The sequence below is a fragment of the Camelus dromedarius genome, chromosome 2, assembly GCF_036321535.1.
Source record: "Camelus dromedarius isolate mCamDro1 chromosome 2, mCamDro1.pat, whole genome shotgun sequence".
In the NCBI taxonomy this organism is placed as follows: Eukaryota; Metazoa; Chordata; class Mammalia; order Artiodactyla; family Camelidae; genus Camelus; species Camelus dromedarius.
The window spans coordinates 29960490-29988280 of NC_087437.1; the positions used below are offsets into that span (position 1 = coordinate 29960490).

At 34.5% G+C, this 27791-nt stretch overlaps 1 protein-coding gene across 2 annotated transcripts in view; it reads right to left on the reverse strand.

Annotated features, from left to right (window-relative positions):
- The window catches only part of DHX36 (DEAH-box helicase 36), a 42840-nt gene that overhangs the window by 8436 nt on the left and 6613 nt on the right, over positions 1 to 27791 (reverse strand). For both annotated transcript variants that reach the window (XM_010986537.3, XM_064492135.1), the window contains exons 3-18: positions 27421 to 27652; positions 25859 to 25897; positions 24086 to 24256; positions 22282 to 22361; positions 21004 to 21078; positions 20710 to 20876; positions 19179 to 19260; positions 15245 to 15385; positions 14874 to 14976; positions 14252 to 14339; positions 11380 to 11435; positions 9808 to 9872; positions 8801 to 8944; positions 5713 to 5830; positions 4594 to 4692; positions 1 to 174 (exon numbers count right to left, since the gene is read on the reverse strand). In XM_010986537.3, the coding sequence (XP_010984839.1) occupies positions 1 to 174; positions 4594 to 4692; positions 5713 to 5830; positions 8801 to 8944; positions 9808 to 9872; positions 11380 to 11435; positions 14252 to 14339; positions 14874 to 14976; positions 15245 to 15385; positions 19179 to 19260; positions 20710 to 20876; positions 21004 to 21078; positions 22282 to 22361; positions 24086 to 24256; positions 25859 to 25897; positions 27421 to 27652 (1834 nt within the window). The remainder of the gene's footprint in view (positions 175 to 4593; positions 4693 to 5712; positions 5831 to 8800; positions 8945 to 9807; positions 9873 to 11379; positions 11436 to 14251; positions 14340 to 14873; positions 14977 to 15244; positions 15386 to 19178; positions 19261 to 20709; positions 20877 to 21003; positions 21079 to 22281; positions 22362 to 24085; positions 24257 to 25858; positions 25898 to 27420; positions 27653 to 27791) is intronic.

Sequence of the window (27791 nt, forward strand, 5' to 3'; positions counted from 1 at the left end):
CAATGGAATCACAAAAGGGTCTTTGAAGCTGAGACTAGCAGCAATGGTGAGTACTGGGTCTAAGCAACAGAACAGAGCTCCGAAAAGAATCATTTTCCCAATGTGTGGCTCAACTGGTAATCGTGCTAAGTGGACTCCAAGAGGTGTCAATTCTTCCTGTTTATCCAGAGCATTCTGTAAAGTAAGAGTTTATATTTAAAACAGACATTGTAAGGCATCACATTTTAGTTTGTTTATAAAAAACAGGGCACTCCTCACTCTCTTAAGTCCAAATGCCCTAATATTGTTTAGCTTTGATTTTCTTCATCAAAACGTAGGTTTGGAGGTCAGCAAAGGTTAGAAACTTATTTAAACAATAACAAAATTAATCCACAACTCAGCTTTACTATAAATGCTAGGAGAGAAATGAGAGACCAACACATTATCAAGATTTCAATCAGGTAAAGAAAATCACCAAGTACAAGAGTTGTGGGAAAAATAAAACAAAAAATGAGACATCATTATACACAGGAAACTCACAATGCAGAGCCCTCAATTCTAGTACTTTAGGAGACATGGGACAGGAGGGCAAGAGACGAAAGATGTAGCTAGAACCACAACCCCCCCAATGGGGGTGACATCTGCTCTGATGACCAGGGTAATTTGATCCAGTCATCCCACTGAGCACAGCTAGAAAAGCTGCTTCTTGAAGACACTGAGGAGTTACAAAAGAATTGTAAGAACTACAAGTCTAGGATGTGGGGAGAGACAGAAGTCCAGGGAGGTGAGCCCAACGTTGGGGCTACTCTTCCCCGTAGCAGCAACACAGATCCTCTCTGGAGGACGTTATCATCACCCCAAGTTCCAGGCTTTTTATCTACAAAGACCTTTGTAAATACAATGTCCAGTACACATTCAAAATAACAAGATTTGAACAACAAAATAATAAAAAATATAACATATATATTCCATCACACACAGACTTCTAAATGTTTATGAAGGTAATAACTCCAACTTTGCAAAACCTCTTTCAGAGAACAGAAAAAGAAGAAAGTTGTTTTCTGAGCCCAGCATAATCCTGGTACTTACCTGACAGAGACATTTGGAGAAAGGAAAACTGAATCATCTTACACATGAGAAACCCAAAACAAAATAATGGCAAATCGACTCCCAGCAAGTTAGTTTCAGGAATGAAAGTTGGCTTAACATTTGAAAAATTAATGTAGTTCAATACATTATAAATTAAACATGAAAAACAGCATAATCATATACTCTCATTGGCAGCAGAGAAGGTATTTGATAAAATCAATTATTCATGCATAATAAAAAATCCCTTAGTAAACCAAGAAATTTCCTTAATATGACAGTTTCTACAAAAAACCTTCAAAAAATGCTTAATTAACTATTGACAGCCTTCTCTATGAGAATAAGAACACAAGAATACACAGTATTATATCACTTCTGCTCAACACTGTACTGGGGATCCTGGACGATAGTTGGAAAGGAATAAATAAAACTGCAATTATTTACAGATGTGACTGTGTACGAAGAAAGAGAAGTCTAAATATAGTTCTCAGAATAAGTGAGTTTCACAGCCTTGATGAATAAAAGGACAACATTCAAAACCAACTTCATTTCTGTATATCAAGACTCACAAGAAAATGAAAAATTTTTGAATTAGAATAGAATCCAAAAATACCATAACCAAGAAATAAATCTTTCAAAAAGTTTTATAAAACCCCACACAGAAAACACTGAAACATCAAGAGAGATTAAATCAATGGGAGAGATCATGTTCTTGTTTGGTAAGACTCCGTCCTGTAATTAAGGCAGTGTGGGACCAGCTCAGGACAGAAATACACACCAAGAGAACAGAGCAGAACCTACAAACAGACACAGACATCCACAGACACTTGATCTATGGCAGTGGCTGTGGAACAAAGAGAAAGGAAGAACTTTCCTATAAATGGTTTCAGTCAACTGATTACAGATCTGAAAACTGTTTCCTACCTCACCTACACACACACACACACACACACACACACACACAAATCAAGATGCAGATGGATTATATATATAAGTATAAAAAAGAAAACAATAAAGTTAAAACAATATATCTTCATGACTCCAGGGCAGACAAGTGTTACTTACTAAAGGACAAAAAGCAGTAACAATAAAGAAATTGTCTGATACATTTGATTACATTAAAATTATAAGGATTTGTCAGAACACTTTTAAAAAGTGAAAAGGTAAAAAAGTGTACACATGTGTAATACACAGTTAACAAAAGGCTCAGATCAAGAGTACACAAAAATACATAATGATCTCCTACAACATAAGGGGAAAACAGGGATCCATAATTTATAAATGAGACTATACAAATGGGCAACAAACATGGAAAGTTAACCTACAAATCCACTAGTAGTCATGATAATACAAATTTACACCACAAAACTACTACACACCGACCAGCATGCTTAGAATAAAAGACTACTAAGAGTTGCTCACACTACAGAGCAATGAGAACTCTTACCTACCCACTAGCACTGGTAGGAGTGTAAGTAGTTTTGACGACTTTGGAGAAATACTGAATACTGAAGAATATTCACACCAGCACTACATATAATAGCCTCAACATGGAAAGAACCAAAATGCCTTTCAGTAGTCATCTAACAAAATACAGAAAAGAAATGAAAACAAACGAACTATAGCTAAAAGCAATAATGCACATGAATCTCTCAATGTTCAGAGAAAGAACCCAGAACCCCATTCCTCCAAAAAAAAAAACCTACCAAAAATCAAAAAGACAACAAACAAAAAACCCCCACCACATTCTGCATGAGTTCATGTAAAGTTCACAATAGGCCAAATTAAACTTAGCTTTTCATAGATGTATACTGGTATGGCAAAACCATCAAGAAAAACAAGCAAGACAAGTCATGATAGGGATTATTTTGGGGACTGAGTAACACTGGAGTGACTGGGAGAGGGTAGGAAGTGGGCCTTTATGATACTGGAAATGATCTTTCTTCTTGACAAGAATGAAAATAAGTGGCGCTCACTTTGTGATAAATCATTAAGCTGGACATTTCTGTTCTGCTCTTTTATCTTGGATGGGCAATGCTGTATTTCACAATAAAAAGTGTTTCAAAAACATGGGCTTCAGCCCCTACTGTTGACTTGCTGGGTCTTTTCAGTTTTGTTGCCTGGAAATGGCTAAGTGAAGACTGGCTCTTTTTTTTTTTTTTTTTTTTTTCATTTATTTATTGTATTTGTTTTTTTTTGGGGGGGGGGGGAGAAATTACATTTACTTATTTATTCTTGGAGGACGTACTGGGGATTGAACCCAGGACCTTGTGAGTACTGAGCATGCATTCTACCACTGGAGCTACACCCTGCCCCCAAGACTGGCTCTTAAATTCAGCTGGGACAAAAGTCATCCAACTCAGGCTTCAGGGTCCAGCTGTCCTCTGGTCATTTGTCTACCACAAATAATGAGTTGATTTTCTGATCACCACCTAGCTTTCTACCATTATATTCTATTAGATAAAAGTCTGGAGGCAAAAAGAGGTCAGTAGTAAAACCACACTACTCCCTAAAATTCCAGTAACGTCTCTAAATCTATTCCAATTTCTAACAAAGATGGTAAGATATGTTATAATGCTTTTTCATTGGCCAAATTCTCAAAATTATCTATGTGGATGGCTCAAATAAAACTAATATATAAAATACATCTCTGGCATCCTCTAACCCAGCACTCATCAACAGAACCTGTAGTGTTGACAGAAAGTCTATTCCTGCACTGTCCACATGGGTAGCCACTAGCCACATGTGCCTATTAAACATCTAAAATGTTCGAGTATGACTGAAATACTGAATTTGCAATTTAATTAAAAATTTAAATTTAAATAGTCACATGTGGCTGGTGGTTATACACTGGACAGCACAGCTCTAACCTGTATTCCTCTCCACTCTGGGTACCAACTCACAGCCAGTCCCGTGCCTCTTCTTAACATGGTCTTGTGCAGGGATGGCTACCAAGTAAGTGGTCACTTGACTAAGACACTGAAACTAGTTTCTCAAAACACTGACTTCATAAAAGGAACTAAGGAAAAAAAGCTGTAAGAAAAAAATAACAGGCATGGGGAAATGATATTTTGGAGAAAAGCCATCTGCTAGTATTCTTTCAAAAATAAATGTTGCCTTTATATGACGTCCATACTGTCATTAAGCTACTTGGATTTGACAAAAGCTCTAAAAACATGGTTATCAGAAAGAGTGAAATAAACCAACTAAATTCATTTCAAAAATACAAATGAAGATGACCAGTAATTAAAAGATTTCAAAATCTTATATAATTTTAAATCAGGCCTACAAGGAAAACCAACTGTATGGCAAGAGCCCAGTATGATAAATATCATAAAGGTATCATTTTATAACTTTCCACTTTTTTATTCATACTCTGAGCGAACGGGCAAACAGTTAATCAAATTTGTCACTGCATACTCACTGGTCCACCTTGCAGTAATGAAAGTAAATTTTATAGCTAGCTGGCTTACATACTCTTAACCCTCTAAATCTAAGTTAGAATAAAAGAAAAAAAATCAAATTTACCAGTTCCATCAGATGATTTATGGAGAGTGACACTGCTTCATTTGATGGTGGATCCATTAGCCTACTCAGAAAGTAAGCAATCCCACCAAGCCTTAAAATCTGAGGGGAAAAAAATATAATTACACACATATACTGACATAACTGTTTGGTCCTGCCTGTGTCACTCACTCAAATAAAGCATCAAACCTATACATGATTTTCAAGTTAGCTATTTTACACAGTAAGTTAAAATTAAATTTATGATTCTATAAAAACATGTTTAAAAGCCAATATACTACCTTCTAACACCCACCAACTCTATTAATGAGAAGATAAGGTGACAGTTAAAATCTCAACAAACAAGTTGACTAACAATTATCTTCAAGGTAAGGTTAATTATAGCAAAAAACAAAAGATGCCCCAAAAATGGTAAGTAGTTTAGAATATGGGATAACATCTTAAGATGTAATAACCATAGCTAACATTGACTGAATTCTTACTATGTGCCAGGAACTGTTACAAGAATTTTATGAGGTCAATTTAAATAACTTGCCCAATGTAACAGACCTAGCTTGCCACTGGAGGAGCTGGGATTCAGACAGGAGCGTCCGGCTCCAAAGCAGTACATGTGACTAAAAACTGTTTAATAAACATATGAAGGAAGCTTAAAAACAGTTCACAATTGACGCCAGAACAGGGTTGAACTGTGTGAGTCCACTTATATGTGGATATTTTTCGATAGATATAGTACTTGTATTTTCATTTTACAGGTCTTTGTGGGGAAAAGTTTCTATCTGATTAGACATCACAACCTGTAGAATTAAAAGAACTAGGGTCTGAGTCCTTATTCTATCTTAACTGTTCCAAGTACCTCCCCTTGGGTGAATCATTTAACAATTCTTTTTGTATTCTGAGGCAGAGAAGGCAGTAAGGGGATTTTCCACTGTAGAGGGAGGGCGGGGGGGCAGTGCCCTTACTAGGACCAATGTTGCTCAAGGGTCAACTATACAGACAGACACAACAAAAACAAATGCATGGTAAAAATTCTTTCCAGAAGATTAATATACTACTTTCTTCAATAAAAGATGTTGAAAATTAGAACCCCATTCCTATTTACTTTAACTCTCCCACCTAATTTACCTTTATTTGTAAACAAAGTTCTTCCAAAGGTGTTCTCAAAATTTCCGGCAGCTGATAGTCATCTAGAAGGCTGGCTCTAAGACCATTATACAGATGATAGCAATGACCAGGTTGAACTCTTAAAAAAGAAGGGGGGGATGCAGTATTATCAGCGACTTTTTAAGAACTCCAGAGAAAAGAGCAGGTAGTGAAAGTAGCCAGTACCTATTTCTTACAAGACACATCATAAGTAATTTACTTAATTATTACTTTATTTTTATTAATGATATATTCCTTCTCCCCATCTGTTTTGAATAACCTTTAACCCGCTAAGTCTTTTTTTTTTTAACATTTTTTATTGATTTATAATCATTTTACAATGTTGTGTCAAATTCCAGTGTTCAGCACAATTTTTCAGTTATGCATGGACATATACACACTCATTGTCACATTTTTTTCTCTGTGAGTTATCATAACATTTTGTGTATATTTCCCTGTGCTATACAGTGTAGTCTATTCTACAATTTTGAAATCCCAGTCTATCCCTTCCCACCCTCCACCCCCCTGGTAACCACAAGTCTGTATTCTCTGTCTGTGAGTCTATTTCTGTCCTTTATTTACGCTTTGTTTTTGTTTGTTTGTTTTTGTTTTTGTTTTTTAGATTCCACATATGAGCAATCTCATATGGTATTTTTCTTTCTCTTTCTGGCTTACTTCACTTAGAATGACATTCTCCAGGTCCATCCATGTTCGTGCAAATGGCATTATTTTATTATTTTTTATAACTGAGTAGTATTCCATTGTATAAATATACCACATCTTCCTTATCCAGTCACCTGTTGACGGACATTTAGGCTGTTTCCATGTTTTGGCTATTGTAAATAGTGCTGCTATGAACATTGGGGTGCAGGTGTCATCCTGAAGTAGATTTCCTTCTGGATACAAGCCCAGGAGTGGGATTCCTGGGTCATATGGTAAGTGTATTCCTAGTCTTTTGAGGAATCTCCACACTGTTTTCCATAGTGGCTGCACCAAACTGCATTCCCACCAGCAGTGTAGGAGGGTTCCCCTTTCTCCACAGCCTCTCCAGCATTTGTCATTTGTGGATTTTTGAATGACGGCCATTCTGACTGGTGTGAGGTGATACCTCATTGTAGTTTTGATTTGCATTTCTCTGATAATTAGTGATATTGAGCTAAACCCGCTAAGTCTTAGTTTTAAAAATGCAATATTGCTTCCACCTACCAATAACTTGGTTCCCTATTTCTGTTTTACAGATTCCAGACTGCCATGCTCACTTAACAGCAGTAAACTTAGGTTACTCTCTGTGCCTTGTGAGCATTTTATGTAACAAATCCTGCCATTAATCTATGTTACTTAAAAAGCTTTTAGGTATGTGCTACTTATTGAGTTCTCAGAGAAATGCTGGAAACTTTTTTTACTGTTTGCATCTAGTGATCTGAATACTATTCCCTGGACAATGTTACGGACAGAAGTGAAGAGGTGAAGCATTTCATGCATTTTCAAGCAGAATAAGTATTTCTATGGGCTTCTGCTATTATAGCAGAAGGAAGAGGCCCTTTTCCTATAGGAGCAAAAATAAATTCTAGAAGTCTTAGCTATTTCTGTCATGAGTCTACAAAGGCCCATTATCTACTACAAAACATACCTGTAGAAACTAAATAAAGAGGGTAGTATATTTTGCTCTGGTCTTCAAAATAATTATCAATCTCATTAGGCTTCGCTAAAGAAATTTATATCTATGGAGCCTAAAGGGACTGTTTTCCATTTGAATTGAAACACTAACTCCACAGTCAATTTTCCCATTAGGATAGTGCAAGTAAAGCAATTAGATCCAATGTAGTATTTCATTACATTTACTTTATTTCCATGATTGTTTCAGGATCAAACCTAAGTCCTAGCGTGTTTACTATTCATATATAAAAGTGTGCCGAATCATTTACCACAGTGAATACTTTTTGAATCAGTATCCATTGGTGATAGGTCTGCGTGGGAAAACCTCAGTCTTGCTGGGTCCCCAATCAAGTTATCCCGATAACTGATTAGAAGGTACATGTCTTGGACTAAGCCACAACTTGGGCTCAACAGCACTAACTAAATAATCTAACAAACTACCCAGAAATCAAGTTATACTGGGATAATCTGCAAGGATTATAGCGAGTGAGTCAGAGCTTTACAGATAGAGCACAAACTTACAACAAAGGGTTGATAAAATGGTCTATAAAACTTTCTTTCAACTCTCCTTACCTAAGTCAGTACCTGAAGATTAATGGGAATCTTTCTGTTCTATCTTTGAGGCAAAATAAAAACTCTCTTCTACAACACTAGATGACTGGACTACTCATATGAGTAAGGGTGTAAAAATACTGCAAAGTATACACAAAATGAGTAAGCGCAATTACTTGTGTTAAAGGCAGATAATTTTTCTTACCACTAAGACAAAGATATTTTTATTTTTTTATGCCATCAACCACATCAGTGTGAAAAAAGGTACTTTCCTTGTGTTTTCATTGGTAACTGATACCGAAAAACCAGCACACCTGTAAAGTATAGTGATCAGGAGCCCAGACCGTGGAGCCAGATTTCCTGGATTCAAATCCTGACTCTGATACTTATATAGCTGTGTGACTCTGGACAGATCACTTTTAATTTCTTTATTCTTGAAATGGAGATAATAACCTGCCTCACAGCAGCACTGTGGTGAGGATTAAGCAAGTTAATGTATATGAAGTGTTTAGGAGGTGACCAGACATTAAAATATTAGTAGTTATCATCAATATTACTAACATATGGTTTTAAAAAAGAAAATTACAACAGAGCTAATGAAGATAAAGAACACAGAATATTAATTTTAATTAACTGTATTGAGGAAGTACAGGTAGAAAAATCATAAAATAGTAAACCTGGCAGCTATTTTTCCAAAGAAACTATGATTAAAACAACTTTCCCATTTAAAAATGTCCTACAACAAATTTTTTAAAATATGAAAGGTAACGCTCCTAATAAATATTTTGAAATGCCAATGACACATTTTGCTGCTCTAAATTTTTATGTGTTCTAAAGGCTTCATACAAAGGTCCCATCTTACCTTCCAGCTCGACCTTTCCTTTGCTTGGCATTAGCTTTACTAACCCACTCAGCAGACATTGTACTGATGTTGTTCTGTGTGTCAAAGTGTGTCTCCTTTATTTTTCCTCCGTCTATTACATAAACTACATCATCTATGGTAATGCTGTTCAGAAAAAGATATATAAAATATTAAAACACATCAAAAGCTATTAACCTATAACAGGTCTACAGACATGGATTTTAGAACATTTTTTATTGGGTCACATTGATTTTAGTAGTTCAAGATTTTCATCACTTTTCCCACATTTACCAACATTATGAGAATCAAGCCCCTAATCACAGGCAGCATCGGAAACTAAAGTGGCAGCAAATAGTGCCAATCCTGCAGATCACGTGCTGAATTCTTATTTGCCCACAGCCAAACTTCATAGATTGCCTGACGACTTTTGTACCTAACTTTGTGGGATAGGATGCCATGGTTCAATGTCAGCTTCCACAGAACAATCTATTGCAGTGACTATACTGGTATACAAGTATCTCCAAGGAAATACATTTTATAGGCTGTATATAACTAATTACTAAATTACCAAACGATTCCACCCCTAACCAATAAAAGACAAAAGAACAAAACTGGTGGGAAGGGAAATAGCTCAGACTGCATGCCTAACATGCACATGGTCCTGTGTTCAATCCCCAGTATCTCCGTTAAAACAAAGTAATTTTTTTTTTAAATCTTAAAAAAAAATAAATAAATAAAATTGACCTCAGGTCCATTGATTCTTTAGGAAAGCTTTGGAAAAAACCACTTAATAGATTGTTTCTGAAGAGGCTAAAACATTAGTATAAGGTTAAATAAAAAAACCCCAAACCCAAAACCTGTATTTACTACCACAACTAAAGTAAAATAGCTTTATTTTTAAGAAGTTACAAAATATTTTGTAGAAAAAAAGATTAAGGTATGTTAACAATTTATGGGGCTCAAAACTAATGTAATCCTTAGTAGTTGGTAATTAAAACAATTTTTACCTGGTCTCTGCAATATTGGTAGCAATGACTATTTTCCGAACACCAGGAGGGGTTCTTTTAAAAACCTGTAGGAATAAATACATCAAAATCCCCAAAGTGAACTAATTTCTGATTGATCATTCTTGCAATTAGAGGAATTACTTCGATATTATTTATTTTTTAGCATTTTATGTTCATTCATTGACATATGCCTCTTAATATTCATATATATATTTAAATGGTATATTTCGTTTTCAATATCACAAAACTCCCTTTTGGTAAACCAAACTAAATTTCCCACATATGTTAACCTCACCACAAACAAGATTTCAGATGAAATGTGGTAATTTAAATTTATAGAATGTTTTTAAACAAAAGCTGGAGAGTATAAACATCTTATTGTATTGCCAACTTTTAAAGGAGAGGGACGAAAGTTTAGTTTAAGGACAAGAATTATGAATTACCCAACACTGTATAGGTAAAGACACCAACCAACCAGACAGATGCCCACCTCCTCAGAACGGATGTCAGCTGGCTGTGCCACTGTATACTGGCTTTTAAGATTAGACTGGATTTTTTTTAAGAAATCCTTTTCAAATGGTGAATCCCATTAACAACATCATGTTGGCAAAGCCATTCAAGTAGAAAGAAGTCAGGTAGCCAAGTACTACTTGGTTGTAAAGCAAAAATAATAATAATAAAATGCATAAACTTATCCCCTCAGTTGTAAAAATGGTAATCAATAGAGGAAATGTTGTCAGTCTTTTCACATATGATATCTAGCAAAGGAATATATAATTTCCGGTTAGGGGTCAGAGATGGAAGAAACTCCACATTAGATACTCTTTCGTCCAGTCTTTGGAATCAAGAGTTCACTCTTTCCTCTTCTTCCCTCAAGTGTACACTCTGTATCTAATCCAGCTGGCTGAGCCTTACTCAGGATTAAGGTTCTAGCAAAAAGGTTATAAATCTCAGTAATAAATGTCTTGGTATTTTCTTATAGAAAGAGTGGAAAAACTAGAAGGAAACAGAGGTACATTTTCTGATCCATCTCATTCTACTAGGAGCTGCAAACAATGCAGTCTAGAAAATTATCCTGCCTTTGAGAATGCAGTATTCATTCTAACCAGAGAAATCCCTGAATCGGACAGAGCCAAAGCATCTAAAATCATAACACAGTATTGAAATCTCAAACATACTAAAATACCTCCAAGTATATGAATTGTCACATCAAAATTTCAAACATCAAGCAGTAGCATGTCATAGATTATTAATATCTAGGTTGAGTTATTTTTATTGGTACTCACATACCTTTTTCTTTTATTCAGGAAACCCAAACAAGTTATTGGTGAATCCAATCTTTAAACATTTCCCTAATGTTGACAAAACTAATTTGATTTGTGGACTACCCTCTCTTATTCAAGTTTTGGTGCAATCATCCCCTGGAGACTCATTTAAAAAGCTTCTCAAAGAAGTACTGTTTTATGGATTACTATTTGAAAATGTCCCTTAAGAAGTAAAAGAAAATAAAACACAATAAACAGTCCTTAAAGCTTGCCTCAATTTTAAAAACAAATAAATTTAACAACATACCTGTGTCTGGTTAACTGTAGGCATCAGTGAATGTAAAGGTATAATAAGGAATCTATCTGAAAATCAGAAAATTAAATTTTAAGATAAATAGTTGCAGAAAAGCTCCATCAGACATATATAACAATGAATTCATATACTAAACCACGTAACTCTTAATTTATATTCCTCTTTTATAATCAGACCAACTTTATTCTTTATATTGTTTTCTGAATGCTTCAACAAGTTCATGTCAACTTATTCTGTCAATTTATTTCATATTCTCCAAATTCTTAAAGAATGCTTAAAAGTTGGAAGCACTCTTTCCAAATTATACTAGAACATCACTAACTCCATTCCCACCACTAATTAAAGACCAATGGATTGTGCTTAATAAGAATGAGTATGCTTAAAATAGGATTACCCAAAGTCTATAATCATACAAAGAATGTTTACATTTTAAAAGAAAATTACTTATTAAATTTTGATGTCCTACTTAAAAATAATGAAATGGTGCTGGTTAAATGTAATACATTCCAAAAGTGACCCACATTTTAAAACATAATTCTGTTAAAAACATTAAAAAATGTATGTTTTAAGTTTCAGAATGAAGTAGCTCAAGACTATCCATGATTATAAGCCAACCAAGTTTAGTCATGGGAAGGAGGGAGAGTGTTAAGGAAGCAAGGGTAAATTTCACAGTTACAAAAAATGCAGCCTGACTTAAACCTCTAACAAGAATGTCTGAATGACCCAAGATAGCTGTATTTCCCCAGAGAAGAACTACTGTTATTCAAAGGAGATAAGATGCTCCCTAAAGACTCTCTATGACCAACCCTCCTGAACTTAAAAAGTAGTCTAAAGCCATCAAGTAACTGGTATTGCTAAAAAAAAAAAAAAAAAAAAAAGAATGCTCTGAATTACTCATCTCTGTGACACAATATGAAATACATCAACTAAAAATACTTAAGTCGAACTGAATCAAGGCTTTAGATATAATTTCCAGTTTATACGAAATACAGGCAAGAGGATCAAATGAAATAAAGATTCAGACAAATCCAGGAAGTTGCACCTAGTCTTTTCCACAAGTCATTACCACAGGCGAAGTGAGGGGAGGATGGGAGTGATGTTCCAGAAGTAGAGTAAAAGATTAACCAGTTTGATTTTTTCTATAGTTTCAACAAGCTAGATATAAAAGACACTTTGAGGGAAAATGGGAAAATTTGATTTTAGACTGGATAACCAGATGATACTAAAGACCAGGTTAGACAATGGCATTGTGGTTATATAGAAAATTGTCTTTCCTTTTAGAGATACATGCTCATACATTTAAAGATAACAAGTGACAGCTGCAATTTACTTTGAAAGTAAAAGAAATTTTGTTGAAGACAATATAATTGGGATAAAAATAGTTCATATTGCTGATACTGCACAACCAAAGTAGTCAATGGGAATAAAGTATACATTTTTATGAGAAGAAATTAAGAAAGTTGACAAGCATTCAACGGTTTCAAGATATACTTTTCAGTCAGTACAGAGTTTGGCCTATTTCCCCCACTTCTATATGGCTAGCATAATATAAGTGATTATCAAGGCCAAATTTTAAAAATATAATTTATTTGAGAAAAAACGTTCCTATTAAATTTTTGAAAGTTTCTTTTAAAAGAAAGTAAGTTGTGGTGGAAGTATAAATTAATACTTCGCTCCTTGAGAACATTTAATTTAAATTAGAAAGTTAAGGAAGTCAATTACAGTAATCTCTAATATCATACTCTTTCCCCACTCTCCCAAAAATGATCGCCACTGCACTTTTCTCAGAAAATATATACACACTCATTTTTTTTAAAACTAGAAGTAGATTATACAATAGTGTTTATCACAGGGGAAGAAGCAGCTAGAGTTGGAAGGTTAGACAAAGAAATAGTCCAGTTGTTTACAAAAGTAATTCAGTTGTATAACAGAATCACGACTATACTTTTTCTATAGAGAATGGTTATCACTGACAGGGAAAAGAGAAAGTAGCATTTCACTACAAATAAGTCATGGTAATAAGGTAAAAATATTTTTCCACCTAGAGAATAGAAAATAATTTTAATTATAGAGGGTCCTTTTAGGGCATTACCACAATGGGATTTGACAAACAAGAAAAGATATTTTAGCCAATAAAATTAGATCTAAATATTTTTTAGTGTTTTGTAAAAGTAAAATGTATAAAAAGCCCTTAGAGTATGGTTAGAAAGTATATTCAGAACCATAAAATACTAAATAGAATGCTTTGTATTTTACTGTAAAGTCATTTTAGTAATGACTTCTGAAAATGCTTTACCTGAATTTCATAGGCGAAAAACATCCCAATGCATTTCTCTAAGACATAAGTTTTATCTCTCAAAACATGCTGTTAAAAAAATCACCTGAGGAATTTTTTAAAATTTCAGATATTCAGGTCACATTCTAATATCTGGGGTTAGGACGAAATCTGGGTATCTGAATTTTAAACAAGTGCCATGGGTGACTCTGTTGTACAGTCAGAGTTGAAGAATACCAGGCTAAGGGATTAAATTCAAACTTTTTTTCTGCCCAACTAAACGCAGTTGTGAGTGAAAAAACAAAAACCTCAAATGCCAACATCCGAACTAAATTTAAGGGCTCAATTTTATTAGGCAAATTTAGGAAGACAGGAAAAACAGTCTCACCATAATACCAAATATAAAGAATTTCACCTACATACCTACAATCTTCACCTCTGACTTAGAATTTTAGGGGAGGAAAAAAAAAGCTCCAACTTTTGAAAAAATCCAACCTGGGCTAAGCTCACCAAGCTCAAGTGAAAGAAAATAAACTACATATGATTCAAGTACCACCCCTGGAATTGCAACAGAACACATTTCTCTAATACCTGATTTAAACATCACTTGTGACATCAAGAGATCATGTAAAGTGCTGATATTGTCCCAGCCTGGTAGAAAGACCAGTATTGCACCATCCTATATGGAGGGGAAATAACCATTACAAAGGATCACATGACAAAATACACTAAGAGTACAATTCTGTGCACATTTATATCTTCATTAAAATTATACTAGGTCAGGATGATTTTAGTTACTAACTATAACTAAAGAATTGATATTAACTAGCATTCATTAGAAAGATAGTGAAAATATTCTTTAGAATTTCTTTTTAAAATCCTAAATCTAAAAAGTCACAGACATTAGCTAAAACCAAAGAGTTTCAAAAAAGTGAAGCTATTAGAATTTATTATTTATTAGAAGAATTTATTTTAGGATCACTTTTTACAAACAGGATTTACAATCCAGACATTTAATTTGTTTAGTCTTTCCTTCAAATAGGTCAAGTGTCTAAATTTTTTGGTAGTTTGAAATTCCTTTTTCAGGTGACAAAAACCATTTCATCCATAGGCTATTTTTAAAAAGCATTTAAGAAAATTAGTTTTCTTTTTTCATGGCCTTAATATGAAAATAAAATTGAAATTATGTCCCTTGAAGAAAAACAAAACTAACCTCTTCTTGCAAAACAATATATCGAATAAGGGCAGCAATCAAATTCAGATCAACTTTATCATCATCCATCATTTCCATAACATCTACAGTGCTTGCAGAATACCTATCAAAGTCAAATAGAAAATCATGAAATACTTGATAGTTCCCTGAAGTTTAATTTGCTAGAAAATCTTAAATTAACTCAATCTGCAAATGGAAAACGTAATCAATAGACAGGAAAGAATGACTGGGATTATAATAGTGTTTACAAGTCAAATCAGCATAGTATTCAGCTGGAATGAAGACTTGCAATGCTATCCTTAAATATGTGCAAAGTCAAGACAATTCTGCCTTTTGTTTCAGTCTCTCACTTTCAAACAAAATAGACTTACCTTTTCCGCAGTTCTCTCACATAACCTGGCCAGCGTTCTTTATAGATTGCTTCTTTTTCTTCTTTGTCTTGTCTATTTACATGTCCTTGCATGAAACCCCTTTTAAACTGGGATCTGTGTTCTTTTTGTTCTGGAACATACCTAAAATAAAAACATTCTTAAGTAGCTTTTTTGAAACACTTTGGTTTTAGCTAATAATTTTGATTTTTTACATTTAGGATTTAAAAAAAATTTAAAGAACATATTCACTACACTTCCTAATGAACACTAGTTAAATATCAATATATCTGTAAGTATTAATTAACATATGAAATGACATTTTAGATAAGAATCATTCTTCTCTATCAAAGTATATAAACCTTTTGATCATTTTTAGCAATCAAAATTTTAAAAATAACTAGAGTTTCGTCTCTAAGTTTACATTTGCTTTTTGATTTTAACTTACAAATCAAAAGTTAACATTAATATAAGTCCAAAATAATAATGATTGCCTAGAAGGACTCAAATTTTGAATAAAGGAGATTTCCAAACCTGAGTACACACAAGAATTCCCTGAGAAGTTTGTTAAATACAGCTTCCTAAGTCCTATACCTCGTAATTTGGATTCAGTAGGTCTGGCTGGGGTCTCTAATCCAGGAATTTCAATTAGTGCCCCAGGAGATTCAGTGTAGCTATAGACCTACAGACCTATCCTGGAGAACTATTTAGTTCTGCTCAGTCCCACAGACACAGCTAATGGCAGGATCAGAATCAGCATTCAAATCTCTTACATGCCAGTCCAGTGCTATGCTATGACTCCACCATGCTGCAGTGCCTGCTAACAATAGAGGGCATCTGCCCAACAATGCCACCTACCATAAGTGGGTTCTGAGAGGCATGTGGGTGGAGACAAAGAAAAATGAGTCTACACTTTAACCCAAAAGCCCCTCAGAGGTCACCTACAGGACAGCAACTAGATGGAATAGGGGGTGTGGAGCATGGGTTTTGTGAGTCAGACAGAACGGTTCTGATGTCCTTGCTCTGCCACTGACTAGCTTTGTGACCTTGGGCAAGGTATAAACCTCTGGCCTTTAGTTTCTTATTTGAGAGATTAATACACTTAAACCAGTACTGGCATGAGAATTTTTAAAAAGTAATAAAGCACAGTGTCTGAAACATAGCAGACACCCCCAAAGTGTTCATCAATCCCCTTCCCTATTCAGTACCTGTGACCCAGGATTCCCCTAAGTCTTCGATACATATAGAGGCACCAACGTGAGGTAGGGCAACCTGAGACAGAGATTGGTCTAGTCAGCAGGATGGACCCACAGCTGGTTCCCTTCCCAGCAATTCCAAAAATAGAGGTCACCTTTAAACCCCCCCCCACCACCAAACACCCAATCACAACCCTCCATAACATCTCACCCTGCTTTCTTCCTTACTTCCCTGTAGTGCAGCTCTTCTTCTGGGAAGAAAATAGCTGAGGACCTCTGCTAAAAACTTTTTTTCAACAACCACCCTCCTTCAATTCCCCTTTTAGAGCTGACAAGTGCATAGATACCACCCCCTTGCTTCAAGAGATGCCCCCTCCTCTTTAACTACAATGCCTTGTACATTCCCTGCCTTCTAGAGAGCTTAAGAAAGCAATTCATCTTTATGTAATTTTAGATTACTGATCCCTAAAACTTTGCTTTCATTATTGCAAGCTGTTGCCTATTTCTTTTAGAGAATAATTGGTAAATGTGCTTGGTAGGAAGTGGGACACACAGTAAAAGTGGAACTGAGAAGGGAGAGCATACAAATTTATGAGCACCGATGATAAAACCAGAGCACAGAAGACCAACATACACTCTTTCACTTTTATATATTCCACCCTAACATACACACTTCCCTCTTTACTACTCTGAATTTCAAGGCTTTCCTGACTTGTCCAGCCTATCTCTGCTTTATAAATTTATTCCTCAATATACTCTTCAATTCCCAGAACTGGTCAGTCACACCTTGGAGTTAAAGTTTGTATGTCTCCCTATCTAGATATAAGCTCTGAGGGTGAGGGAATCTTTCCCTTGTTTTACCCTCACATCTTAGTGCACAGTGCAAGCCATAAAGTTCAAAAAATATCTGTTAAATAAATGTCCACTCAAAATTCAGCTGACTTTTCTCCACATAAAATATGCAGCCAGATCTTTGTTCTCACCTTCCCACTAACACTTCTTGGTTTTCTCCTTTAACAAGTAAGCTGTGGAGTCTTGAAAAATATCAGCACAAATGTTTCTTTCTACATCTGTAGATACAGTTACTCAGATGTTTACTATAGGTCAGGCACTGTGCTATGGACTACTTACAAAGATGAACAGGACAAAATCCTTGACCTTGAAAATTTGAAATCTAGTACAAGAGGCAAATATAGAGATACGTTACATGTCAATAAGGTAAGTGTTGTAAGAGATATGATAAAAGTACTCTGGAAATATTGTTGAGAAAGTAATTCACTCTGTGAGAGGTATCAGAGGAAGCTTAATGGGCAGCAAAGCTAGGATTTGTTCTTACATCACCCATAATTTCTAGGTGAAAGGAGATGGAGAAGGTGGCAAATATAACTCTAAAAGGAGGAAACAGCATGCAACAAAGCATAAAGTCATGAAAGAAAGGGCACAAGCTGGCACAGGAGGAATAGTGTATTTAGGAGTGACAGACGATGGGATGCATAAGCCTAGAAAAAGCAGGTGGGGCCAGCTGGTAAAGAGACTGGGGGTGACTGGCTAAGGAGCTGGAACCTGATTCTATGAGTCTGTACTTTCCCAGCCCCTCCTCGTCAAGGAATACAGACATAATTTTGTACAGCCTCTCGAGAAGCCTGCTAGCAGCTAACGGCCAGCGCTGAGGGGATCAATAACTTGGGCATACAGCTGAGGTGCTCTGCTCCAGGCCATGACAAACTAGTTTTTGAGGAGAAATCTCAAGAGGCTCGGCCTGAGGGAGAAAGCTCACATGACCCGATCTTTAGGGAAAACAGATGCCAGCAGTTGTGAGAATGAAGACCACAGTGCCAACAGAGGGACTATTATATTAACACAGGAGAGATTAAATTTAAAAAAAGGTCCTTAAGCAGAAGAAATGAAAATGAGACTGCTACAGAAGAAAACTCAGGGTTTTTGTGAGGGAAAGTGGGATGAGATAAGGAATGACTTAGACTAGCTTGCTTACTAAGCATGTAAAGCAGTTAACAGACCCTGGTACATAACTGCTTGATAAATACCAGCTCTTCTGATCGACAGCTCAGCCAGCTGGGTGGAGGATAACAGCAGTAACTGTTACAGGACATACTAAGCAACACACATTGTTTTACTTTTTTTGGTGGAAGCATGATGAGATTTAAATATAAGATCATGATATTTGTTTGAAACATGTGAGGTTCAAGGAATCTGTGGTACTGGAATGCTGTTGAGTACAGAGTTAGGTAGCAAGCTTAGAGTTCAGGAAGAGCTTCAGTTCTGAAAGCTGTGAAAACATGGAACTATGGTCATGGAAATAGGATTGCACAGTGAAATCATAAAAGGCTGAAAAAGTCTAATGAGAACTTTAAGGGAAAACCATACTTAAAGGGTGGGGAATGAAAGCCAGTAAAAGAGAATGAAAACCAGGTAGGAAACCAGAAGAGAGGTTCAGCACTGAAGACAGAGGTCCCCAAACTTTCCTGCCCAGGGATCTGTTAACAACACTGATGCCTGGCCACCAGCCTAGACTTTGTAAGGTAATTAAGGTATGAAGTCTGAACGTGGCATCTGGATCTTAAAAGACTCCAGGTGATTTTAATGCGCAACCAAGTTTGGGAATCCCTGATTTAAAGAAAAACAATGTTTTAGAAGAAGTGGTTTCTGAGACTAAAGTTTGACAGAGGAATGGTGACATATTAGTACATTTTAACCTTTTTTAGTTCGTAATATTTACTTACCTTATTTTCTCAATTATATCTTCCAAAAGATACTCCACAACCGGAAAGGTAAAACCAGGTATGTGTATCATTGGACAGTTTCCTATTATGGTAGATAAAACATAAATCTAGACTCAAATATTCAAAAAAAAAAAAAAACCCACCCAGAAACAAAAAACCCAAGACTTTAAATAACACAATGACTCCATTACTTTTCTTAACTTCAGAAAATGGCACTAAAACTTTTATAGCTCTACTTTGTATTTCCACTATCTAGCTGAATAAAAAGCAGCAGTCTAACCTTTACTCAGTATCAGTTTACTGCTACCGAACTTGTATGCGCATCTCACAGTTCTACAAAGTAACCCAGGATACCAAAGAATAGAACATTTTAAGTTGGCCAAGATGGTGCCATCAGAACCTAAGTTTTAGTGAAATCTACCCCGTGGTACCCAGAGTTAAGGAAAGAAAAGAATTAGAGACCTAACCAAATATTAAATTGTTGCTTACTATTTTAGAATCGCTAGTAATCATAGTAAAAAAAAAAAAAAGTCTCTTAGTACTATTATTTAAATGCTATGTGTTTTGTACCAAATAAATTGTACACACTGTAAACAATAGCCAACAACGCAGCAGAGATCAAAGTATGGCACCACATACTTTGGAGGTGGCACCACAACTGTGCCTCTGCCTTGCCTAAGTTTACTCAGTGTTAGCTCTGGATTTCATCAAAAAGGACAGAGACAAAGACAAAGCCAAGACATAATACGCTCAACTAATCTCATAAGCCTTTGAGGGTCAACTGGGCTGAACAAAATAAGCACATTAAACAAAGTTCTGTTCCATTTTAACTCCCTCCCGTTTCACAACGTTTCCTCAACAATTATTAGCAGGAGAGACAGTGAGGCATAATTTTAAAAGAATGTACTATGAAGCTAATCAAAACTAGTTTCAAATCCTCTTGATCCTGTGTTATGTATGTAACCCTGGGTAAGCCACATTTAACTGCTCTGAGGCTCCTTTCTCATCTGTAAGAATGAGAATAATAGCTCCTACCTCACAAGGTTATTATGAGGATTAATGAAGACATGCCAAATATACTACCTGGCACACTGAAGGTGTTCCAGTATGGTAGCTAGTTATTACTGTTATTAGCAAACTGCCTTCTTAGCTTGTGATATGACATAAGTCACAGAAGAATAACAAAAAAAAGTTTATAAAATTATTCAAATCTATTTTTTGACTTCATTAATATCACCTTAATTATCTGGTGGTAGCACCAAAAGGCTACATGTCTTCACCATGAGGCCAGAGACAATGCCACCATTCTTTAAACAGATCCCCCTCAAAAACAAACCAAAACAAACAAAAAGCAAGTCCAGTTCTCCAATTCGTGAGACTAGAGGGTAAGCGACTATTTAAATGAAATGAACGGCTAAACATTCATTTTGACTACACTGCACCTAGCACTGTATTAGTTTTTTTTTAATTAACTCTAAATTCAGTGGCTTTATGGTAACTTCCAAAAGTAACAATCAAAAATTTTACTCACCGAAGTATTCTGAAAATTTCTCAGCATTCAATGTTGCACTCATCAGTATTACTTTCAGGTCAGGTCGGTAACTGAGAAGATCTTTAATAACAGTCATTAAAACATCCGACTGTAGATTTCTCTCATGGATTTCATCAAGCACGATATGACTAACACTGGACAAATGCCTAAAGCAGAAGTGTAAAGTTGGTAACTCAGCACAAAATTCAAAAATGGAACCATTTTTCTTTTACATAAATTAATAAAACCCAATTTAATTATTTAACTAAATATCCTAGGATGAAACATACTCACGGGTCTGACTGAAGCCACTGAAGAATGATTCCTGTCGTACAATATAAGATAGAACCTTGTTTCCTTGGCAACCGACTATAAATGAAAAGATACGAGTTAATTCTTGGTTTTCTTTACTAGTAAATTACTAAGTACCACAGAAGTTTAAAAGAAAATCTTCAATTTAAAAAATGCTTCCCGTTTTAATGAAAACCTTCATACTTAACTTTTTACTTACAGGAATGCCTACTATGATAAGAGTAATGAGAAATACCGCATTCAAGTTCATTATACATTATTTTTGTTGTTATGATACAATGTTAGTGATTTCTTCTTTTTTTTTTTTTCAACTTGCTTGATGGTTTTATTTTGCAAATTATTTATCAGAGCAAAAGTATTCTAAATGCAATTTAAAAGAGTATTTTATAATTAGTTGGGTTAAAATATTTTAAAATTCAAACAAAACATAGGCTTTAGGGATATCTTCTACTTGGAAGATCTTTTTCTGGGCTCACCAAGCAGCAACTGTACAAAAATATTTTCTCAATTAAAGAAGTATTATGTCTCATTGAGAAGAGTCTCATAAAGAGGTAAAATTTCTATTTTACTGAACAAAATATATAACTTTGGAAATGAATGTAGAAACGTTATGGAATATTTTGATGTTAAGTCCCTACTGAAAAAGCATATACACACATTTCAGAAAGTATCAGTTATATGCTATTAAAGAAAGATATACTGACAAATCGATTAAGTTCATGAATAAATTGGGGGTTTTTTTGATGACTTATTTTAACATTTTTTATTGATTTATAATCATTTTACAATGTTGTGTCAAATTCCAGTGTTCAGCACAATTTTTCAGTCATTCATGGACATATACACACACTCATTGTCACATTTTTTTCTCTCTGAGTTATCATAACATTTTGTGTATATTTCCCTGTGCTATACAGTGTAATCTTGTTTATCTATTCTACAATTTTGAAATCCCAGTCTATCCCTTCCCACCCTCCACCCCCCTGGGTGATTTCTTCTTAAAGGCATAACCATTAACATTCCAAAAAAGACCAAAAGACTTAGGGGATTAAACTTCCGTTTAGTGACTGGGAAGTCAGTTGAGTTTGGGTTAAAAAAATGATTCTGTGGGTTGCAAGCCTCCTATGCTGCAGTTACTTAAAATGCTTATTGTAACAGTAATATCACAAAAATGGGGGAAAAATCTTCCTTTTGAATCTTTCTTTGAAACTTCGAAGTTTCACTAAAATCTACCTGTAAACAGAAGTGAACATACTTTACCTCTGTAGACGAATCTGGTATCCCGTACTATTACCATTGCCACAAGATTCTGCCCTTTCTGCAGCCACTCGTTCTGCAACCTGTAATTAAAATGCAGTCACAAAGAAATCATTTCTTTTAGAACAAATATCCTGAACATCTGTGAAAATCTGGAACTGCTGAAATACAATTTATTAGATTTTCATGTGAGTTAAATAAAATACAAACATATTAAAATCTGAGGTATCTAAAACTGTGTCCCTTAAGAACTGAAGACTACCCGCTGCTTATGTTTAATTTTCATTTCCTCTGAAATTCTCTCTCGTAATTACTTTCAAAGTTACTTTCTATAGGATCCTCTCTACCTTTCTGCCTTTTTAAAGAAACTGGGAAATCATAATCTAAACTTCTAACACTTGTGTATAATTTGAGAGTAAATACATGCTGATACTTTTTTTCATGTTTCTTTAATAGCGATTGATATGCTTAATTCCTAGTGCTTGGTTATACTCTTAAAGTTATGGCAGCCAAAGATAAGCTCTGGATAGATGAAATCTTATAATCCAATACAGATCCGTGTAACTAAAAGTAAGCAGCTGTTACCGTGTGATAGAACAGTGATTTATAACATTAGAAACAGAAAAATGACATTATTTTTAAAAAATAATATTTCAGAAGTAAAATTTACCAATCATTATATCCTGTATACTCTGACAGATCATCACTTCACCTCTTACTACTTATTAAACTGCCCATTCAAATATCAACAAATCTTTGGAAAACAAGCAAAAAAAATAAACCTAATTAGCATTTCTCTTTAACATCTATATATATATGCATATACTAGTGAAAATGGTAAGATCTGATTTTTAGCTTAAGTCTAGCTATATAATAGTGTTATGACAAAAATGCCTTATTTTTCACCGTTTTGTGAACTTACACCTTTTCCAGGAATATGATCCTCCCACAAAGATTACTGCTTTATTTTTAATAGTATCTCTTAAATTAAATTTATACTGTAGTTCTTCCAAAATACTGCCATAATTGGTAATGCAGTTCCTGACCACAGATTCTGAATTAAATCACTTAGAGGTGTAATAAATAGCACAATCATAAAACCAAATACAATCAGAAATCTTCATAATTTAAATTTACACACAGAATTATGTAACACTGAAATAAATGCACTATATACAGTGAATGTTACAAGAAACCCCAAACATCTTTAAAGAATATATAACTCATATTTAGCTAGGTCATCTAACTAAACACAATCCAAAGAATGTGATTTGTAATAAACATGTACTTATACCTTTTACATGACAAACCTGAAACAATGCCTTTTTTTTTAATGATAAATTCCCTCTTATTGAACTGCATTAAAAAATCAGATATACAGTTACTACTAGTTAGTATATTTATATATACTGAAAAAAACAAATAAACAAAAAAACCCCAGCCAGAGAGTTGAAAGAGTACTGAATGAATCAAGTAAAATGTAAAGCATCTAATAATGGAGATCATTTGAAGCATGTAATCAATTCTATAAACACTTAGCAGTTTTTCACTCTTTTAGTGTTATACTAAAAATTGTCTGGATTTATCATTTATCTTGAACTCCTAAATATCTAACATCAGTAAGATAGAGGTCATTCAATATTTTGGTTTTTACTACCAAGTATCTGTTAACCAAATTTTGCTTTCCCAGCAACGTATCCTAAACCTAAGAATCACCCCAACCTTCAAAATCAGTAAGTTCCAACAAGACTACACAAGGAAAATAAAAAAACAAGTGGGGAATTTTAAAAAGTGAGAGATTACGTACTGAAATGGCACTAATTCTTCTCGGCTGAGTACAAACTATCCTGCATGCAGATCCTTTTCCTCTTTCAATGTAGTTATCCAAAATGAACTGAGTAACTTGAGTGGTTTTTCCACAACCAGTTTCACCACTTATTACTGTTACCTGATGGTTGTTGATCATATTTACTAATTCCTGTTTCAAAAGGGAAAATAAGTAAGGGACGTCACATGTTGACACAGTCTGAAAAGACAGTTATCAAAATCTACCAAATTCAAGGTAATTGTTTTTAACAAGCATGTTAATACTTTTAAAATTCTGTTACATGCAATGCTGGCAGTTTGGATATCTGGATCAACCAGTTTTCAAGAGGTAAGCAGCACCAAATTATAAAAAGAACAGAGACAAGGCATGTTAAAGAAAACCACACTGACAAGAACAAGAAGAGACCACTTTTAAGTCCATGCATAAGAATTAACATTAATTAAAAAGAATGTTGACATATGGGGCTATTGCATACCAGGCTAATCCTCAGATACCTAAGTAACTACTGAAAACATTAGGGGGGTTATATAATTGATAAATATGGCTTTGTCTGCAGGACAAGTTTTGTATATTGTTTTTGAGAAGAAGGAAGTATGTAATTTATTTCCTTTTAAATAATTAAAGGCAAGTTTTAAATACCTAAATCAAATGGCTAAAATTCAGACAACTGGAAAACCACCTATTTGGGAAAGATCTTAAAAATTTTAGCCTGACACTAATATTTTTAAATTAATATTCACTTTATTAACAAAACCATCCCATTACTTCAAAGGGGTGTTATGGGTTATTTTTATCTTCAAAACAATTTAAGTTGAAAATCCACCATTTAAAAATTTCTTATCTATACTAACACACCACATATATCAGAACAAGTTCCAAGTTTGAACACTGAAATTATAGCTGACAGGTACTGAGTAGAATGTGATTCGTTCATTCAACAAATATTTACTGGGGGTCTACAGAACGTCAGGCACTATTCCCAGTCGAGCGGCACAGAGTGAACAACAGACTGTCCTCAAGAACTTGCTAGGAGGGGACGACACCTAGATGTCAGGTGGCAATAAGTGCTACGAAGAGCAAAGAAAACTCAAAATAAAGGAAGGTTGCAAGGTCAGAGGAAGATGGGAGATTATATTATTACATTATTCTATACAGGGTGACTGTATGAGGCAGTATCATAAGTTAATTAAAGCACTTATTTTCAGTAGTGCCCCAATTTTAATTAAGATATTTGATCTGTAACAACAGGTTCCTACTGTACAGCGCAGGGAACTATATTCAATATCTTATAGTAACTTTCGGTGAAAAAGAATATGAAAACAAATATATGTATGTTCATGTATGACTGAAGCATTATGCTGTACACCAGAAACTGACACATTGTAAACTGCCTATACTTTAATAAAAATACATACAAATATATATATATGTTTATATATATATAAAGATATTTGGTCTTGAATTAATTAACTGCAAGGATATTTACCCAAAGCAACTTACATGTGAAAATTCTATTTTTTAAACTCTAAAGAGTTTAATCATGGACATAAATATGAGAAAATTTCAGGAAAACTGTTTCACAACTGGTTTTTTTTTTTTTTTAAACCTTCAACAATTCAAAAGAATAAAATGAACTTCAAAGAATACCCTTTAGGGAAATGTTCATTAATTTGTATTTCCTCTTGATATAGAGCTAAAAAAATGTATTTAAGTATTTTGCAAATCAAATTAAATAGTATATATTCATTTTACCTTTTGCATTCCATATGAAGGCAGCTTTTCCCTGAAATGCTAAAATTAAAAAAAAAGTTTAATCTTCACAGAAGAAATGCAATTAAATTACAATCCTGGTAAATAGAATATATCATAAACAAACATGTTAAAGTCCAAAAGTATTTTTATACCTCACAGCTTATAAATGTCAAGACCTAAAAAAAAGGACTAAAAAAAAAAAAAAGAAGAACTAATGAACTTAGCAATGGGATCATAAACTGAGGACAGGGAATGTCTTATTAGTCTTTGGAAAATAGCATAATGACAGGCATCTAGTATGTGGAAAAACAATGTTTATCAAATAAATTATAACATAAAGAAAAAATATGGCATATTACCAAGCAGGATTAAAAAGTTGAGCTCTTAAACACACCTGGATTTTAGACTTGATTCCATTACTAGCTGTGCAATCATAGATATGACATTTAACCTAAGATTCTTTTCCCTCCTTTGTAACAGACATGCATAATCTCTTGTACAGGGGGTTGCTGAGAGGTTCAAATGATGTAGTACATGTGAAGCATTTATAAGTGTCTGACCAACAGGAAGACCATCAACTGTTTTATGTTTTGCACATTTCTTCTCCTTTCTCTGAACTAGATCAGTCGCTCATCTTCAATAATATTTAAGTTCTGTCCTCCATACAAAGCAGAGACAGAAGCTAACTCTTCTTGTTCCTAAGGCTATAAAACAAGCTCTGCTCTCAACTAAAACATTCTGAATTAATTCATCTTGAAATCTCCTCTGTCCTTAAATCGTATTTTCAATCAAAAGGCATCAAAGAGCTACACAATTTGGTCCCTAGACAACCTCAGCTGATCTGTTCTAAGGAGGATATCCAACCTTCTGTGACAGTCAACAGAGCCTTTCTTTCCCACAGATGTGATCCCCTGCCTTTCTCAAAAATGGCAGTACATATTTGCATACTAAAGACACAGTAGTCAGAATTCCCTCTTTTAAGAAAGAGAACGTTTTATTATATCTATCTCTAGAACATCCACAAAGTATTCAATTTTATGTTTTAACAGGAAAGGACCTCAAAATAATCTTGCCTAGCAGGGAAAGAAAATACTGGAAAAACTCAGGAGAATTTCAGCTGTCACAGTTGTGTCTTTAAAATGTTGAACACAAGCATCATATAACTTTTGAGGGATTTAATTCTAACACCTGTAAAAGGAAAAACTTGGATTGGATGTTCTAAAAGAAGAAACTTTACAATACTAACCACCTTGTCTCATGATATCTCATTAAAATGGCCTAAAGAAGTTAAACTTAAAAGAGTGATTTTTTTTTTCCATCTGTACTACCATTTCTCAAATATTTCTTCTCACTATATAAACTGTTGTAGATGAGACAGGCTACTTAGGTGTAATTCCATTCCTACAACTTTTCTGCACTGTAGGGGGAAAAAATTCCCAGAGATTGGCTTATTGAGTAATCTCACTGATCTACATACCATGCAGGTAACTCTAAACATAAATACATTTTTATCAACTGCCAGAGAGGTAAGTAAATTTTTTTCCCATCTTGCTTTCCATTACCTGCATTTCAATATACCGAAGGTCAGTTTTTTTCTTTTGTAAATCTTCCAATAACTGTTGGTCCAAAGTTACATCTGGTTCATTTTCTTGCAAAAGATATTCAGAATCACGGTCAATATATTTGTCCCTGATTCTAAATGGCCTTTTTTCTTGATTTATTAATTTTTTTTCCTGATCCTCAATTTTCTTTACTGAGTTTGGTTTATTCTCAGCAGGAGCTTCAGTACCATATCTATTTTGACACACACACAAAACAAAAGGAAGAAAAAGATAAAAGATTAAATGAAGAGACACTCAAGCCCTGAAACAAAGCAAAACAATATGTTGTTTAATAATTTCAAAGTCACCAAAATCAAAAGCCTTTATTTTTT